General features: G+C 41.3%; 1 protein-coding gene across 1 annotated transcript in view; it reads left to right on the top strand.

Moving 5' to 3' along the window:
• The window catches only part of LOC146617237 (glutamate receptor ionotropic, kainate 2-like), a 63,820-nt gene that overhangs the window by 12,622 nt on the left and 32,333 nt on the right, over window positions 1-18,865 (top strand). The window contains exons 2-6 of the mRNA XM_085372849.1: window positions 4,793-4,960; window positions 5,874-6,137; window positions 8,556-8,737; window positions 9,673-9,726; window positions 11,182-11,355. Of these exons, the coding sequence (XP_085228975.1) occupies window positions 4,793-4,960; window positions 5,874-6,137; window positions 8,556-8,737; window positions 9,673-9,726; window positions 11,182-11,355 (842 nt within the window). The remainder of the gene's footprint in view (window positions 1-4,792; window positions 4,961-5,873; window positions 6,138-8,555; window positions 8,738-9,672; window positions 9,727-11,181; window positions 11,356-18,865) is intronic.

Here is an 18,865-nt window from a genome sequence, read left to right as displayed (position 1 = left end):
ACAGCCCGTTAATTATCAGGTCGCTGCTGATTCCTTCCTCATTTGTTCCTGAGCTACATTTCACATGTTGCCTGCATCACACTCTAAAGTGCTACTCTTGGGCTCACTAGACACAACCAAAAATGTATTGAGCATCTTTCTAAACACAATATTGTTTTATTTGCTAGTTTTACAGTTTCCTCTGTCTTGCTCTTTCAGTATTAATGCTCATCAAGATAATAAGACCATAAAGGATGTAGTTGCCAAACAATGCATTGGCATGTATAGTCTTGGCTACAAAATGTTTAAACACAGCATGCATGTCTTATCGTGCACACAGACTAAAATAGTGAAGAATGTCACACCTCCAAAAGCAATGAATATTTACAAGAAGTATTTGACAAATAAGCCAACATCCTGCAGTGATCCAAATAGTTATAATTTTTGTACAGACTGCAGAAGATTTTTTGTATGATTGGCTGTCATAACACGAGAGCGCTTCCAGCAGAGTTTGAGCATCCTGTGTGCTGGTCAGATTTTCAGGGATCTTCAGGTCGAGATAGAATTGGCTCTTGTGTGGCATAGGAAGGTCAGTCATCAGCTCTAAGAAGGGGAGCTTCAGATTAATGACCAGGGGCGGCGAATCTCTGCAGGCCTTCATGCATCATGTCCCATTCACCGCCAAACATGTCAGGGTGCGCTCCCACTGGGAATTTCAGGGATATTTATGGAGCGTTTCCATCACTTTTGCCTCCTGCCTGTTGCACTGATCCTCTCTGGCTGAAAGATGGAGGAAGGAAGAAACGGGCCAGCGGGTTAGGGTGTGGTAGATGTTGGGGTGTGGTGGGTGGAGGTCTTGCAGCCAGACTGAAGGCTTTCATGCGCATACCTGGGCCATTTGCCTTAGCAACGCGGTTGCTCGCATGTTGCCATGGCAGCCACCCGACTGCCCACTGCCATCCTGCAGCTGCACTGCTGGTCATTAGTCACAGAGACAGGTCGTACACACTATCACAATGCCCTTCCTCCACCAATCAGCTCCTCACATGCCAAAAGTGCCGGTGCCTCTCAGCCATAGCATAGCTGCATGAGTCGCCATGGCAACATATCTAACTCCCATCTCTCATTGTACAAGAGCATCCTTCAGTAGAGAGAGCTAATTGTGCTAAATGTATTTTCATTCACAGTTTGCAATGCTTCGCAAGTGCTCACAATTCAACAAAGTAATAAAAAAAAAAGTCTTAGCTTTAATCTTTGTTCCAAACAGCATGTGATCAGCAGATAGACTTTACTGAATGTGATTTTCAAGGTTGTCTGTTACTAGTGTTTTTCAAGTATGCCCTTCAGAGATGTACTTTTTCTGTGTACAGAAGTTAATTTAGAACAAACTTAACTTCTGAGAGATATTAAGCCAGTGAGCAAGTTATTGCATGAATTGTAATCCAAAATACACTTCATTAACAGTGATAAAACATTAAAAGGGAGGAAAGTATACAGACACCCTCCCGCATTACGCTTTGGTCTTGACTTTCCGCTCAGTCTTTCTCTCTTTCTTTCAGTGACACACAGGCACACACATATCCAGGCACACTGAAACACTCCGATCAGCGGGCCCTGTTTTCTCGTCAGAGTGATTATCCAGCTCATAACTCACTCAGAGCTTTCATTTGCACCATAATTCAAACCAATCCCAGTGATGGAAGCTCTATAATTCTTACATGCACACACACACGCACACACACAGGCTGATTATCTCAGCTGCAACTCACACACCTGCAGTCACACGGACCACAAAAACAAGAGAAAGGAGAAGATAAATGCAAATATAATAGGTAGAGTGTTATTAGACTTTAAACAAGGTAAATATACATTAACTCGTATGGGTTTTAATGTCACTTATGTCTCTTGAAAGATGCATAACATCTACTTTGGGAAGGAGCACGAGATGGATTAGTCTCTATAATCAATAGTGCAAATGAAAACCAAGGATTCATGTAGCACATTAGATTCAAAGGAGCACTAACGCAAACGATAACCACTGCTATTCCATTTATTAGCATTTTGAAATTTAACTGTAAATATTTTATGTTATCCTCTGCAGACTTTTATTTAATGTTTCTTCTCTGAGTTCTTAAGGTACATGATTTCTATCAAACCAGCATGCCCAAGACATACAGCTTGCCAGGGAAATCAGATGTGCATAACCTAAAGTCCTTATGCTAATTTTCAACAGCCCAGTGGAGCTCAGCCTGCTCCCTCAGGGCTATACTGTAATAATTATCTATTAGGTCAGACTGACATGATTTCTATCATCTTTAATGGTGATTTTTGGGTATTCGCTCCTTTGAAGATTAATGTGTCATTTCAGTAAAATGAAAAGCCATGAATAGCAACATGTTCGCATCACATCGCTGTATAGGAGGAGGATTTACACATGAAAAAATCATTAACTCAGCTCACTGAGTGACACAGTGACGCTCAGAATGTGTGCTTCATTGCCTTCTTAACTTTGTACATATCTCTTATCACAAACTGCAATGCTGGACTGGGCTATATATAAATGAAAATTCCATAAAATAAAGTAAGAACCCCCAATATATGGCTGTACTGTGGTGACAGTGACAAAGCTCCCTTCCCCGGGTTAATGACATCTTCTTTGCCCTCCTGCTCTCATTTTCTATCACTGCCTGCCATGGCCAGATGCTATTTATAGCCGCTATCTGTTACTGTAAAGCCCTCTTTCTTTCTGTACTCTTTCAAAAAATGTGCCACTCTTTCAGTTTTACTTCCCCCTTTGCTCCGTATAATTGAATCAATAAACAGGCTTTAAAGTTTTTCATTTTGGATTCAGTCAAACTGACTCTCTGTCCTCCAAGAGGATGGGATCCATAGAAGGACTCGTGAACTCTGCTCTCGTCTTCTGGAGTGTTTCTCAGAGCTCCTTTCACAACACCCTTTCATCTTTCCCCCCTCATGCATTCTCTTTTAAGTTTGATTTTTGTATAGCCTTCATGGGATTTAGACCACTTTCAAAGGTGTATCAGCTGTTGAAATGTGTTGTCTTCCTATGTTTTTATTTTCATAGCTGAAAGTGGCTGATTAACTCCAAAGCTGTTTCACATTCAAATATTGTTGGTGTGATTTAATATATTAAGAAGAATAATAACTGTATATGTATAGCACTTAAAAAAACAACACACAGTGACAAAGTGCTTTGCAGTTGGGATAAAAACACATTAAAAGCAAGTGTCCATATTTATACATGCAAACACAGAGTAATATGCTACATAATGCTGCATATCAGACCCCCTTTCACGCGGTTTTACCTCATCCTGTTGATGGATGTGTGAAAATTCTCTCTGACCCCAGTTACACCTGAAATTGCATATGTGCTGAGTGGCTGGCTTGTGGATTAGATGATGTGAACACTGATATATTTTCATAAATGTTCCTAAAACCCATTAAAAACAAAACAAAACAGAACATGCAAATTTGGTGCAATTTTTTATACCCAATTCCAGGAAAACATTTTAAAACTTCCTATGATTCAAAGTTCAAAATGATCCTTTTTTATTCTCCTCTTTGGTGCATTCCCTTAGTTTATCCACTTTGTGAATCAAGCTCCTCTTCCTTTAAGCCAGCGTTCCTCGAAATGGCTTGCAAACAGAAGGTTGGGTCAAAGCCAGAGCAACTACTGTAGGGATAGCTGCTCTAATTGACATCCTAAAGATCCAAGACTTGTGTGAGATGGGTGTTTATAGCAGTCTAAGAATGACTTGCATCACCTGTGGGACCATCTACAATTTCAAAAGGATCCCAAAGACAGAAAATAGGAGAAAGCATACCAAGTCCAGTGTAAATACATGCAGATAAATTATGCTTGACATAATCAGAAAACAAGACACATTTGTAGTGGCTCACTTTAAACATTGATATTCTTTGTCTCGGATCCTGAAGTGCATAAATAGACCAGCTGGAGCATTAATTGTCCCTGTTGTGCTCAGAATAACTGACAGTTCTGAAGGATGCTATTTTAAACTGACAACACCTTTCTTTGCAGCAGTAATTATAGTGTCTGGTTATGTAAAAGTTTTTATTTCATCAGTTACAGACACCAAAAAGGTAACAAGATTTGCCAGACAGCAACAGAACCAACCGAGTAAACAGTGAGATATACAGTTAGGTTCATATGTTTTTAATTAGTATTGTTAAAAATGCCCCAATGGCATCTTAATTTCTGATTTGATTGACCTTCTCGTTATCTGTCTTTCTGACTTGCCTCTATTTATACCCACTTTAAATATGTTTCTGATTTCCCCCGTGACTCTTATTCTCTCGTCTACCTTTTCACTTTAATTTCCCTCTGCTCTTGCCCGGCTTTCTTTGCTCGCATCTCATTTGAGAATCATTTAAATCAATGGGACAACTGGTAGAGTGAACCTTTCTGTCAAGGCTGAGCGAGGGAGTTAAAGAAGGGCAACCACCCCTGAACTCACCTCCCAATGCAACTAATTGCCTATAATTACGCCGACGACTGCCACAGAATGCAAATCAGCAGGGATCCAAATGCCTACTCCGCATTGTAAATCTGTTTCATGTCAGCATGAAACTGAGCTGTGAAAAGCATTGAACACAGCAGCATCAATAATATGAGTACAAATACTTAAAAAATGATGCACTGCTTGAGCTGTAATTGCCTGCATCATATCCATCATTTACTTGAAGGTTTCTTGTGTTAAGGAATCTATGGCAATTATAGGAGGCTGGACTCGCCATTCAAACGTCTTGTTCTCTCCTGCTTTTTATCCCTCAGGAGGAATATTTGAATCCATTGAGAGCGGCCCCTCGGGAGCAGAGGAACTAGCCTTTAAATTTGCCTTGAACACAATCAACAGGAACCGCACATTGCTCCCCAACACCACGCTGACCTATGACATCCAGAGAATAAACATCTTTGACAGCTTTGAGGCTTCCCGGAAAGGTGAGTCAAGAGGAATGGAAAGGACGTTTAGCTGAATCTCACTGTGAGTGCTTTTTGTTCTTACATGAATTAGTATTTTACAGGTAGCCATTCAGACAAACGCTGCACACTCTACTTTCCTATTTGAGTGTCAAATCGATTCATGTTTTATCAGTTAAAAGGATAAAAGTAATGTCCATGTATAGCTGCCCTGTTGGTCGCTGATGATGGACAAGCATTTGTGTTCATGGTGTCTGAAATCTCAATTTACTGCTCACAGTAAAGAAGATTATTGCATCATTATTATTATTATGAACGTGTAAACCGGGCAGTGATTCGAGATAAAACCACAGAGTACATCGTAGAATATTTTCTGTTATTCGCCCCATCTAACCACTAATGCAGTTTACATCCACAAACGACTTGACATTTATTTGTTAAAATGGGCTACTAATTGACAGAGTTTAAAGAGAGTTGAGCTAACGAAGGGGAGAAAAATGACCAAAGATACCTTGTGAAGTCCTCACAGTTGCGAGGCTTATTAATTTGCTATTTTTTTCCCCGAGTGTTCCCATCTTTTTTTTTCCCCCTCTCTTTGTTTGCCCACATCAATCACAACCACAGTGGAACAGTGTGAAAGATGTTCTCCTTCCTACTCAAACAGAGGTCCAGCTTGTATAAACAACGCTCCGAACCGCTAGCGGCTATAAAAGAAAATTCCACAGTCGGAATTAAGATTATCCGCTGGGCTGAGGAAATTATTAAGCACCGGTTCTGTTTATGTTTTGGTTGCTTCAGGTGACATGTGGACAAAAAAAAGAAAAAAATTGAGCAGAGAATATGAGATATAGTGAAACTTAAAAGCATAACCGAAACATGAAACTAACTGTCTTTTTGTTTTCTTTTGTTTTCTTTTTCCTTGCTACCCCGTCAGCATGTGACCAGCTTTCCTTAGGTGTGGCGGCCATTTTTGGCCCCTCACACAGCTCGTCAGCTAACGCGGTCCAGTCCATCTGCAATGCTTTGGGAGTGCCCCACATCCAGACCAAGTGGAAGCATCAGGTGTCAGACAACAGGGACTCGTACTATGTCAGCCTATACCCTGACTTCTCCTCCCTTAGCAGAGCCATTCTCGACCTGGTGCACTTCTTCAAGTGGAGAACAGTCACCGTGGTCTATGACGACAGCACAGGTACAGGTACAGTCGGTGTCTGTCTTCATTTTCCACTGGTGCGTGTTTTGTGTGATGATGGATGTGACAATTCTTAAAACCAACCAAAAAACAATGTCCAGTAAGAAAGAAGTACCAGGTGATCTACAAAAAGCAGCAGTGCTGCTCAGAGTTCAGAGAGTGCTTTGTAACCTGTCAAGTTAATTCAGAAATCAATAGCTTACTGTTCTGCCTTAGTCCTCCAGGTGCTGCCCATGTCAGTCTTCCAGGAGAGTGAGCAGCAGCACAGAAAAAAAACGAGAACCACATTACCCAGAATGACCCTGTGTCTCTTCAGATTAATGCAATGCAGAATTGTAGTATGTGGGCGCTGACAACAGCCATTAATAACACACAGAGACACTTGATCTCTGAGGGTGGCAATCAAATGAGTCTCTGAGCCATTTTGTCTATCCTGTGACTTTGCGGAGTGCCTCGTAACGTGCTTTTTAAAAGGCGAGTCGTATTTTAGCTGGAGTACAGTGAGAGTTTTACAAGGTAAAGTATAATCACTCTAGAGAAGATAACAATATTCAAATGCGTATTCACAAGTTATGAGCTTTTTGGCATGACGTGGTTGACAAGTAAATGTAAGTAAATTACAGAGCAGAGAGGAGGATTAAATTTTCAGGTTGCCTAATGAATTCAATTTCTTCTCTCCACCAGTCTATATAGTCTTGTAGTTGACATCCTATGCAGCGCCTCTAAATAGATACGAGAGCCCTTTTGTTCCTTTTGAAAGCATCACCTTTACAGCCATTTGACTTCTTCAAGTGTCTCTTCTTCCACATCTGTGATATATTGTAAATAGCCAATCCTGCAGCGTTCTAGCACTCATACATTAACCTCAGCTGATATCCCATTGGCTCGTCCCGCTTGCCACATTATTTTGACTCATCTCCTTGACCTCCCCTCTCTTCCTACCTTGGAGCTCAGTATGTTAACACCCTCACTCTCCTGCAAACTGTCCCGGAGAGATGCCAAATGGGGTGATCTCTCACCTCTCTCTGCATCAGATAGGAGCTGCTTGGGCCTCCTCTGTGGTACGTATAGGCTGTAACGCACCTGACGCCCTGAAAAGTGTGACAGCTGCACAGCCATGTTGTTTACCCCCTCCGTTTCCACCCGGTCTCAGGCTGTAATCACACAGCTTCATGCTCCAGAGCCCCGCGCTGCTGATTGGAGCCTATCTGACGGCTGACAGGAAAAACTATCAGAGGGGATAAAATATTCACACACAGCCGTTAGAAGATCCAGGGGGAAAGTCTGAAGGAATTAGCCAGAGCCCACAAACATCTACAATGACAGTGTTTCCCAAACGTTGAGCTCCCTTGACAGATTTTTTTTCCTAGCTTAACACCTCCCAAAGTGTCAGTTCGAACAAAAACAGGGAGACGCAGACATGCCCTAGAGTAGGGATCTATTGGGATTACCTGAGGAAAGCTGTATAGGTTCAGTATTCCTCCCTACAATGGTACTTTTCAAGGCGAGACCTGCATGTTCCTATTTCACACCAATCTTTCTATAGGCCTCAGGGAGACCCAGCCCCACTCACAGTAAGACCATTAAACTGCTCACACAGCACTTCATTTCAAAATAAAAAATAGGCTGAGCTATCTTAAAGTGGTTGAAAAAAAAAATCCTATCTCTCTCCAGTTCCCTCTCAAACTATCCTTGCTGCTCCATCCATTTTTATACCCATGACAAGTAATCATCTCTCCCATCAATCCAGCCTCTTTCATCCCTGGACTCTGAAGTTCTTTACTGAGGGAGAAACTCATTGTAATCTCATCACAGTATCTCCCGGAGAGCTTTCTACCTGAGCGTGTGGTCGAGAAATGAAAGGTGAAGATTGTAGCTCAATGTGTGACGAAGGCGCCGGGCTCCCTGGGGGCAAGTACAAGCTGGGCAAACAGAGCCTCTCTCATCAGAACACATCTGAAGTGTATGTGAGAGAGGCAGAAGAGGCAGGATTGACCACGGCTTTCCATCTGGATAAAAATTGAACCTATTCCGCGCTATTCTATGGTATCATGGAAGACAAGAGCAAATCACCATTTGGGAAGCTTCTTTCAGGATGGGACTTTCTGTAGGAGGTTGCAAAATGAGGCGCTCTCTGTATTGTGGTTTTTGTTATGAAAGAGTGCAATGTGCTGGCTTGGTGTAACATTCTCTTGATAAGTCTGTAGCTGTCTGTTTGCTTGCCAAGCATGAGTAGGAGGATCAATAGACTGGAAGACATGCATATGAGCATATTTTTTCTGCTGAGAATACATGACTCCAATTGGTCTTCGTGGCCTCCTTAGAATCAGAGTTACTTCAAAATGGTGGCACATCAAACACACCATATTGCTGCATCTTTAAAATGGTCCTTTCACACTATATATGTATCCTCTTTGTCTGCAGGTCTCATTCGACTGCAGGAGCTGATCAAGGCACCTTCACGATACAACATTCGTTTGAAGATCCGACAGCTGCCCACAGAGACCAAGGACGCCAAGCCACTTCTGAAGGAGATGAAGAAGGCAAAGGAGTTCCATGTCATATTTGATTGTGGACATGAGATGGCTGCCTGGATCCTGAAACAGGTATCAACTCACCTTAATGAGCCCTGATACTCTCTTAGACTCACGGATGTCTGCAGCATTTGTGAACAGCATAAGTAATTTTATCACACTGTTTCCTGAATTTAGTTAAAAGTAAGTTAGCTACTGTATAAAATTTACATAATTTCCCCTTAAAGAAATTTTCACATGTTACTGAGTACCCAGACTCATATATATACACATATATATGTGCTAAAATAATCAACATAAGTCCATTCGTGATCCCTATCTTATTCTTTCTCTCTTTAAGAACTGCTGCAGATCTGTACATCTTTAATCCTTGTGTGTTAGATATCTACTCGTGGCCCGTCATAATGGATGCTTTCCATTGTACATATTTTTTTTCTTTTAAATTATAAAGTCTAATTCTGCTCACAGGCATGTTCAATTCATTTAGCAGAGGCGCATTATTAATGAGAACCGTGGGGGTTGTTGTTGAGCTCAAGTCTTCTCACAAGCATATTGCACAGTTGGAGTTCTCTCTATAGCTGTGTGTCAAAACTAATGATTCTTTATTGTGGCGCATATTTTGTTTGCTATTTATCGTTGCATGCACAATGCAGTGCCGAGCCCGCATGGACTTAGGATATAATGTACAACGTATTGGGAGAAACGTGAGCAATGTGGACGCATAGACTGATTTTTTCAAGCAAAATTACTGTCAGTGTCATGATACCGTCTCGGCTCTGAGTGTAATAATAACCGAATAAGTCTGTTCATCAGTCATCAGGACAATTAAAAATGCCTTGGCAGGCCCCCGCTTTCACATTTTTTCCAGTCTCAGGTGCCTTTCTGACAGGTGTCAGGGTGGCAATATGTATTAAATAACAGGTCAATTAGTAATTCTAATACCACAATTCATTAAGCTATTTGTAATTGACTTTTAGTTACTGCTTGCTTTTTATTTCTCCCTGTAGGCCCTGGCAATGGGTATGATGACGGAGTACTATCATTATATATTTACAACCCTGGTGAGTACCCTGGGACTTTTTTGTTGTTGACAAGATGTGATGATAGACTGTGTTTTGTTACTTTTTTTCTTTTTGCACAGCCCCGTCCACTTGATAACATGCTGTTTGGAGATATTTCGTCTTCTGAGCCTATTGTAGTGCAAACATTAATCTGTTTTTTTTTTCCTTGTTGCAATGAAAAATTACCTGTCACTTTTTCATTTCTGAGAATACAATTTAATACCGCTAACCGAGAACTAGTCAAAGAAAAACATCCCATTATTTTCATTTTATGTGAGGCGTTTTGAACCCGAAGTGCAAGTTGACTTTGCGATCACAGAAACCGATGCCCTTGAAAGGCTGAGTCATTGTTATGCAGTCTATTATAAATATACCCTTTGCATTCCACTGCGTCTGCTGAGAAAGTTTAACTTGAATTTATTTTCTAAATTCTGAACAACCTTCTCACCTCACCTGGCTGACCACTACCCAGAGTTTAGGAAACAAAAGCAGTTGGAGGTATTTTATTCTCACTCCAGCAGCGATTGAAGTTTGCTAAATTTCTTTGATCTAGCCACTACAAAGATTGCTTCTCACACTCCAGATGAAAAGCAGCACATCTTCACTGAGCCCAGAGAACAGAAGACTGAGAGCTTAGATAATAGCCCTGAGCAGATGAGACTGTCACCCATTTGGTCCATTATAGCTCTAACAAACAAATAGCCCGCTGTGTTGTTTGGAACACAGTTGGAAAGGGTGAAGAAAAGGTTAGAGAAAACTGACCTGAAAAGACATTTACCATTGCAGAGGACATGTAACTATCCCTAGTGCATCCACATACAGTAAGAACCTGACTAGATGAAAGGGGAGTGAGTGACAGCAGGTATGTCATTGGGAAAGGGAAGAGAATAGTGATTATAGGCCTCTTTCGGTGGCATGCTGTTTCTTGCCGGGATGGAAGCATGCCTACTTTAACATCAGTCAGTGTTTGGCAGAATTGGAAGCCAGTGTGCTGGCCCGAGATGCTGCACACTGGTACCAAGCCATTCATGCTGCTCTCGGAATAGGACAGCAAACATTGACCACGGCAGCCCCATTCTGCGTCCATCACCCGCTGTTTCTCTGTCAACTGTGTTGTTGCATCCCAGAGACATCTGCCTGGTGAGATGCCAGACATGCTGCATGCGGGACAATTGGGTCGTCCTTTTCCGTCCACATGATAGATGGCAGTCCACCAAAAGCATGCCGGTAACCTTGAAAGGCTTGCCTTTATCAAGGCTACTGTCTCAGCGTAAGATGAAATAGCTCCTGAAATCCCTTCAACTGCACCCTTTTGCGCTCCCTCATTTGGCAGTGGCTGCCGCTCAAACGTCGACTTGTAATTATGAAAATGAGCGATGTATAGCAGTGGAGGAGGGAAGATGAGGAAATCATGATTTTTTTTTTTCAGTTACATTTTGATCTTTGTGCCTCTAGGACCTTTTCGCCCTTGACATGGAACCATATCGCTACAGTGGAGTCAACATGACCGGTTTCCGCATACTCAACACAGAAAACTCTCAGGTGTCGTCGATCATCGAGAAGTGGTCAATGGAGAGATTACAAGCCCCACCAAAGCCAGACTCGGGCCTGCTGGATGGATTCATGACGGTAGGCCCAAACCTTTTTATCTAAGATGTGTACATCTTACTGTCCACATAAAAATAAAAACTGCCCAAATAATTTGGATGCCATACATAAAGTTTTTTGTTTTTGTTTTTTTGTTGGTTTTTTTTGATTGATGAAACAAAATGAGTGTTTTGAAATAGAGCGTAGCTGTGGAGGAAAAGAACTGTAACTGAGTACCAGTTGTCAATCACAAACTCAATTGTGAGGGGCTCCTGGGGTGGGTACCGCGTGGAGCTTTTGAGTTGGTGCTCCTGGGTCTAAATGCTCCGTAATGAGCTGGTGTGAATGGTAATAGCCGTTTATCTGCCCTCCTGCCTCTCACAACTCTCCTCTGGGAGCGTGGCCAAAATATGACAATCTGTCAGTGTTCATGCAGAGAGAGGGAGCAAATTGGATGGAAATTATGGCCCTGGTTTTTTAGGATGGCATCCAAAAAAGCATGGGATAAGGTGATTTGAAAGTGAAAACGGGAATGGAGCTCGTCATGGACATTCAAGGTCCCTTTCTGGGTCTGTTGTTGTAAACAGTCAATTTACTCCACCTCCCCCACAACACCTTCCTTTGAGACAAACACCTTTTTTTTCTTCTTTTAGCCTGCCTCTCTTTGTTCTTGGCAGACTTAAGATATGGTTTCTAAAATCTGTGCAATGAAAGAAGAATCTTTTCATTAGAGACTTTAAAGACAAGCCTTTGAATTAGCCACAGTGCATGGTGTCTATTCATATCAATCACAGCCTTAATTCAAGCTTACACATGATCAAATATGAACACACACAGTTTGTGATGAATTTAAATGTGTGGGGTTTTTTTATGTATCTACATATATTACAGCCTAAGTTGTGTCAGAAACATTCAGCATGCACGGCTTTAAAACAGAAATGTAATATTCTATTTCCCTCAAGCATCGGCATGATGCACTTGATTTTTTTGTTTTTTTGTTTTTTTACATCAATGGAAATTAATTGATTTCAGTGGAGATGGCTGAAGTGATTAATTAGCATTGCATGAATCATTTTGTCAGATTCTATCCTATGTATTGACGTATCTCATTGGATTAGAATCACTGGGCTGAATAATAAATAATGCATCCAATAGCATGCTTGACGGAGTGCATGCTAGTCTTGGGTATTTTCGTTTCACCTTAAGACAGGTCTTTGTAATGAGCGAATGCAGAGAGTGCAGCCTGAATGTACAAACACTGCCATTTTGATGTTATATTAAATACATAATGGAGAAACGGTTTTGCTGCTCATATAAAATGATTCTGTACTTAGACGGAATATGAACGCGTTTTAAATAACAATCTGCTTTTCCGTAACGCAAATACAATTCTTTTTTTCTTTTTTTTAAGTCATTCCATAGATTTTCCTGATACTTCAGCTATACCGCCTCGGGTTAAAGGTGACACCTATAAGGGTGTCATTAAATAAAGCGGTAGAGTGCTGCAGCGGCCAGCGTGTGACCTTCCACCCCCGACCTTGCCTCTAGCCTTTTATTTCTCCTCTCTGGTGCCGTGTTCCTTTTCTGTGCAGTACAGAAGCCTTGCTGGGCTCTGGGCTTGTTTGTGCTCGGTGACCAGGCAACAGTTGTGTAGAGATGGTTACCAGGACAACGCCATCTGTGTCACCTTGTGATTGACTGAGATGAGAGGAGGTAGGGAAGGGGAGGGGTGAGGTGAAATGGGTTGCGGCAAAAGGGGGTGGTGGTGGTGGTGGTGGGGGGGGGGGGGGGTGATGAGGAGGAGGGGCGAGAGAAGATTGGACAGGAAAGATGGGGGAGAGGGTGTTACAAATATTGAGAGGTGCATCTGATGTTTGCTTACGCCACTAGCCCGGTGTTGCAGGGTAGTGAATAATCACACAGACACTTGGTGCTTTGGGTGAGGCCAAGTGTCTGAGGAAAGGACGCATAATGAGAAGCCCTTCCTCAGACTAGGCAAGCTCGAAGCCGCAGACACACTGAGCCCCTGCCTCCTAACCCTGTTTGGCAGAGGTATCTCTGACATGGAAGGACACATAATCAAAGTAGCAGGGCTAATTAGTCCAGTTATTTTTGCGTGCGTGTGTGCGTGCGCTGTTGATCTTGCTTGTTTGTGTTGACTCTTTGACAATATCCCCCAAGTAAAGTGAAGCTCAAGTTGTTTTAACCCTGCGTCGTGAGGTGAATTTACAGCAACTAAAGACCCGCAGCCCGTGTACTGAGAAATACACCCAGCAGATTTATTAGATATCTCGTGTCTAATCTGATTATTATTTTGTCCCATCTGTTTCTAATTATTGCCTTCAGCTAATGAGATATTTGCTTTTAATGCTTTGTTTTAATTTGAATTATTTTAAATCCCCGATCGCTGAGCTAAGTATATACCAGGATTTAACTAAGGAGAAGGAAAAGAGGGAAAAAAAAGATCTTCCCAGTTGTACGCCTCGCTGAGGTTTTAGGCCTGGATATTTTCTGCATCTCCACCATTTCATTTATGTCTGCATTTCATTGAGCTATAATTACCACCACAGAGAGCTGGATGTTCTCCAGTGTCATCAAAACAATTGAAAATTCTGGTGTAATAGCTCATAATTATCACTCTCTTATTAGTAGAGAGCAGTTGTTTGGATAATATGTTGGCTATGACATGGGTGTTGCTGCTCCTTTCGATCACATGGGACAAAAATAAGACACATGGGTGAAATTAATTGAAAACAACAAACACTACACAGAAATGCTCCTCAACAAAGGCCACTGTAACCATTATAATAATAATAATAATAATAAGGATAAAGGTGTTAGAGTTAGATTTGTAATTAATATGCACAGAGTTGTTGGATAGCTACCTTTTAGGTAGGTAGTACACAAGAAAGTGCTAAATCTTTGGAAATCCTGAAGCTGTTCATATTTAACAGTGTATATGGTGATCATTTTTAGCTATTCAGTGTAATTGCATTGCATTACTGCTTTGATGTGTAATTGTTAGTGGCAGCCTGGTGTTCCCCCGTGGGATAAAAATTACACGCCTAACAGAAAACGTTACATGCATATACCGGGTCCCATTTGCCAGATTTGCAACTTGCAAGCTGTGATTTGTAATATGAGATGATCTCCTGCATCCTAATTTTAACACATTTCATTAGGCTAAACAAACGGCTCGCACGTCGTGCCTGAGCATGTGAGAGCCCTTTAGCACTCGCACATGTACTAGTGAGTAAAATTGACTTGTGAAACGCGGCGCTGCCAAGTGCACACACCAGTTGTTTTTGTAACACGTGCCTCTGGATGCTATTCTGAAAAGCAAATCTGGAGCACGCATACATTTAAACAATGCGAAATGCAACATTTAATCGTTTTCTTCATTAGACTTCTCTCTTAATGCCGCATGACACGATGAATCCTCTGTGCCCCAGTTCCAGTCGAGACGTGTTTGCTTTCTCCGGTGGTTAACGCGTTTAAACGAAATAATTGCATGCGTATTATTGGAATGATCTCGTCATTACCACCAGTAACTACCAGATCAACAACGACTCAAATTCTATCAGCGGATTTAAATGCAGTGTTTGTGTGTGTCACAGATTGTGCCTTTTAAAATAATTTGTGATAAGTATACTTCATTTCTGTTTGGGTTCAAATTAGGGATAATCGGAGCAGAAAATGAATTAGGAAGAGAAAGAGGAGGAAGCAGTTTTGCCCAGAAATGGTGCACAGGGGGTAAAGAGCAGCAGGGAGAGAGATGAGAACAGATACCTAGCTGCATTACCGAGCACTGCTGGGAGTAAAGTGGGAGACACCCACACAGCGAGAGCAGAATGAAGGAGCTTGCTAGGTGGCTGCTACATGCCATTAACAATGGGTTTACCATGGATGTTTACATTTAAATGTGTGTTTGTGGCGCACAGCATGTATGTTCGAAACACCTACAGGAGGATTCGGTTGCCTGTTCCAAGAGGGGAGGACTTGGCTCAGATTTGGCATCACTACTGGGTTTGATACAGAGCATGACTGCCTGGAAACTGACAATAGGAAGACAATATTGACACACGAATCCCTCTCCCAGTGAGCTTCATTCATACAATATTCCAGCCAAATGAAGGTCCTTGGTGTGGGTGTTGAGCCAAATGTGGTGCTCCCCAGTGAGAATACTATTGAATGCATACTGTAATTTTGCTTGATATGAGTCACACACAAAAAAAACTTGCTTGAAATTAAACTGAGCAGTTGAGGGAATCCTTTTATTTGTTCAAACTGACTTCTACCCCACAGCTGAAAGTTCAGCAGTAGCATAAATATTCACATATTTGTTTCATCATTTATTATTTAGTGGGATTTTTTTTAGAATTCTGTTTTGTACAGAATTCAGCTGATACATATTATTTTGAAATGTAAAATATCTCCTTCTTACCATCTCTGATAACAGCATTTATAGATTTTCTCAAACCTCCTCCAGTATCAGTCATTTTCTAATCAGTCGTCATTACAACCTGGTCTGCTTTATATCGACAAACCGCTTTTCTTTGCGCGGAATCACAAGGCGCTTAGTTATTGTATTTGATATAGTACAGACAGAGCTAGCAGAACAAACGCCACATAGGTTCGCAGGTTGGTTGCGTCCATTAGAGCAATGTGATCCCCCTTCCTCTGATCCCGGTTGGCAGAGGAGAGAGCCTTTTAAAGACAGCGACTGTGGAGAGCAGACACTCGATGCCCTGTGCCGGGCACCACCAGCTGGGCTTGGCACAGTATCAACATTATTAGCACCAGTGCTCCCTTGGTCCATAGAAGCCTTTTGTGAGTGAGAACAGCCAGGGGGAATTAAAAGGCAGATTTATTATCCTGCTTTCCTTTGGTTTTACTTTCTCAAACACATTTTACTTCACTGTCTTGTTTGCTTGTTGTGTTTACCTTTGTGTTAATAAAGCAAATCAAATTAAGCACAGTACGGACACGTTTTTACCTTTATATACATGCGTAAAGATTAAACGCAGACCACACTACACATGCAAGGCAGAGATTCCTCTGCAGTAATGTAAGCACACCCCCGCTGGTGTTATGTATAGGACAATAAGGGAATTTGCAATCAGAGACTGCAACCATCATCAGATCCCTATCATCCAAATAGCCCCTGGAGGCCAGTGCAAGCAAAAGAAGCTGTGTATTATGGTTGCACTTAAGCTCAGGAATATTGGGTGGCCTTGGGATCACTTGGCAAGCTATCATCTTTCAAGAAGCCATCCCACCCACCTACACTCACAATCACAATCACATGGATACTCAATATACATATATACATAATTCTTTTGCAAAAATGTATAAATTGCCATTTCTTACTAATAACTATATTAAGGTAAAAATAAATATCCTAAAAAATAAGAGAGGAATCCAGTAATCTTCTATAAGCAAGAGCTTTCAGACACATAAACACACAAACATACACAGATGTATACAAATGAGATATTAAAGAAAAAAACTAAAGAAAAAACATCGACCACAGGTCACTGTAGCGTCAGCAATGATTCTGACACATAGCTGTTTATTTGGTTGACTACTAACAAAGAATATGATTCAGATCATTTTCATTCTAATCATAACATTCAAAGACCTCCTCAGGATAAAGCTGATCACTCAGATTTCGTATTGATTTGCAGTGACGCGAGAAAAATAACCCACAGCATTCTGGCAACCCCGAGTGCAGGGTAAGAACCTGAAAAAGGCTCAGGTTTTTTCTTTCATTAAATATGAACATATTTTGGATGTTGTGCTGTTTACTTCTACTTTACTTTATTTCCAAATACCAGTTACTAATTTAGTTTCTAATTTCCAATGTGCATAATTGGACAACTTTTAATGTTTGTCCAGACGATTAAAATTCTTGTGTAAATATAATGCGTGTGAAAACTTTTGATAAAAGTATGTCTCTCGTATGCACCCATGAAAACCAAGGAGTATTTCATGTCATTCTGCAAACCAGTTATTGCAGTTCATACACAAAAAAACTGCATCGCATAAACAACAGAGTTTCTTGTAGTTGTTGTTGTTTTTTTTTAATTGATACCATCTTGCTACTCTGGTAATCTGGGGAAAGACCCCCTAACAGTAAAATGGCCACTGTTAGCATTAACCCAGATGTAATTAACACTGCCTGTGTTGTTTAGACAGTGGATCAAGTGTGGACTCCTACATCCTCCATTTTCACTCTTCTCTCCTCTCTGGGCATGCGAGTCCAACAGATGGTAGGGAATTAAGAAGGACTGTTCAGTCCTTTAACAACCCTCCTCTCCTCCTTCACCACACTGCCGTTTAGATCTAGCATTCTGTCATAGCTGAAGCGCAGCTTTAAATGACCCCCTCATTTAATCATAAAACATGTTTTTTCTTCTTTCCGAGAGGTTGAATAGTAAAAGCTTTGTCACTCTGGAAATTTTGGAAGGCATTTGACATGAACTGAGGGAGATAAAAATCTTCAGAACAGGCACCTACTAGCCTCTTTAGCAAAACCTGGCTGGATGCTGATTAAATACGAGAAAAGGCCATCATATTAAACAGGCACTTAATCAGGTGAGGGTTAGGCTGCATGGTGTTAATTAAGGCGGACTCTGAAATGGACCGTGCTGCCAGAAGCATGCTGTTGCCTGAAGGGTCTGGTGGGACACCACTGCTCTGAGCAATCACGGTCTCTTTTTGTCAGACTTGATAAAGTAGTCAGGCACGGCATCATATTTGATATTTCGTGCAGTCGCAAGCTGTGATATTTTTAACCATGCTCGTATCTTGGCTCCAGAGATGGCGGGCAGTGTGTCACTTGGCTGGTATGTCGCGTTGTGGTTTTGAGTGAACATTTTTTTGGATGGGACTGTCAGACATTTTTTGCTACAGTCATTTCCAATTTAGGTTCTTGGTCTTGTTATGTGCTGAATTTTTAAAAATGGAGGGGAAAGTAAAACAAATCTTTGTAGGTAAACCCTAGCATTCTGGCAGCAACACCAGTAGTTTGTTTGGAGCAAACAGAAGATGGACTAGATAGTTGGCACGCGCTGCCTGGGCATATTTGAACTGCTTCACCAATTTAGCTGTGTAAACCAACTGTTTACAAAATCTGACTGAGATATAAACCTCTTGCTCTCTCCCCTTCTGCCTTGAGATTACAATTCATCAGCATTAAAGGGTTAAACAAGAAAATAGCATGAGCGGAGGTTAGCAATAAAAGAAGTATTTGAAGCGAAAAGATCACTTAGACATTAATAAAAGCACTATGTAAGGTCAAAATGGAGGTTTTGTCAACATTAAAGCATCTGTCAATGTATGATAAGGGCACCTTAATAATTTTACATCAGTACTAAATCAATATATATAGACATCAAACAGAGTTCTGCTCGCATTCTCATGATTCCCAGTGGACCCTCTCTTTCAAACCAAAAACCTCTGCAGTGTAGTCCTTTATTCCCCTTTAAAGTGTGCTTAAATCTACAATAAAACCATGAATGTGCTTTCACATAAATCCAGCCACCATCAA

This window comes from Diplotaxodon limnothrissa, linkage group LG15 (assembly GCF_057381915.1).
Source record: "Diplotaxodon limnothrissa isolate DT_005_m linkage group LG15, D_limnothrissa_male_GT1.1, whole genome shotgun sequence".
Lineage (NCBI taxonomy): Eukaryota > Metazoa > Chordata > Actinopteri > Cichliformes > Cichlidae > Diplotaxodon > Diplotaxodon limnothrissa.
The sequence above is the reverse complement of the archived record's forward strand: the minus strand, read 5'-3'. Positions and strand labels throughout refer to the sequence as shown.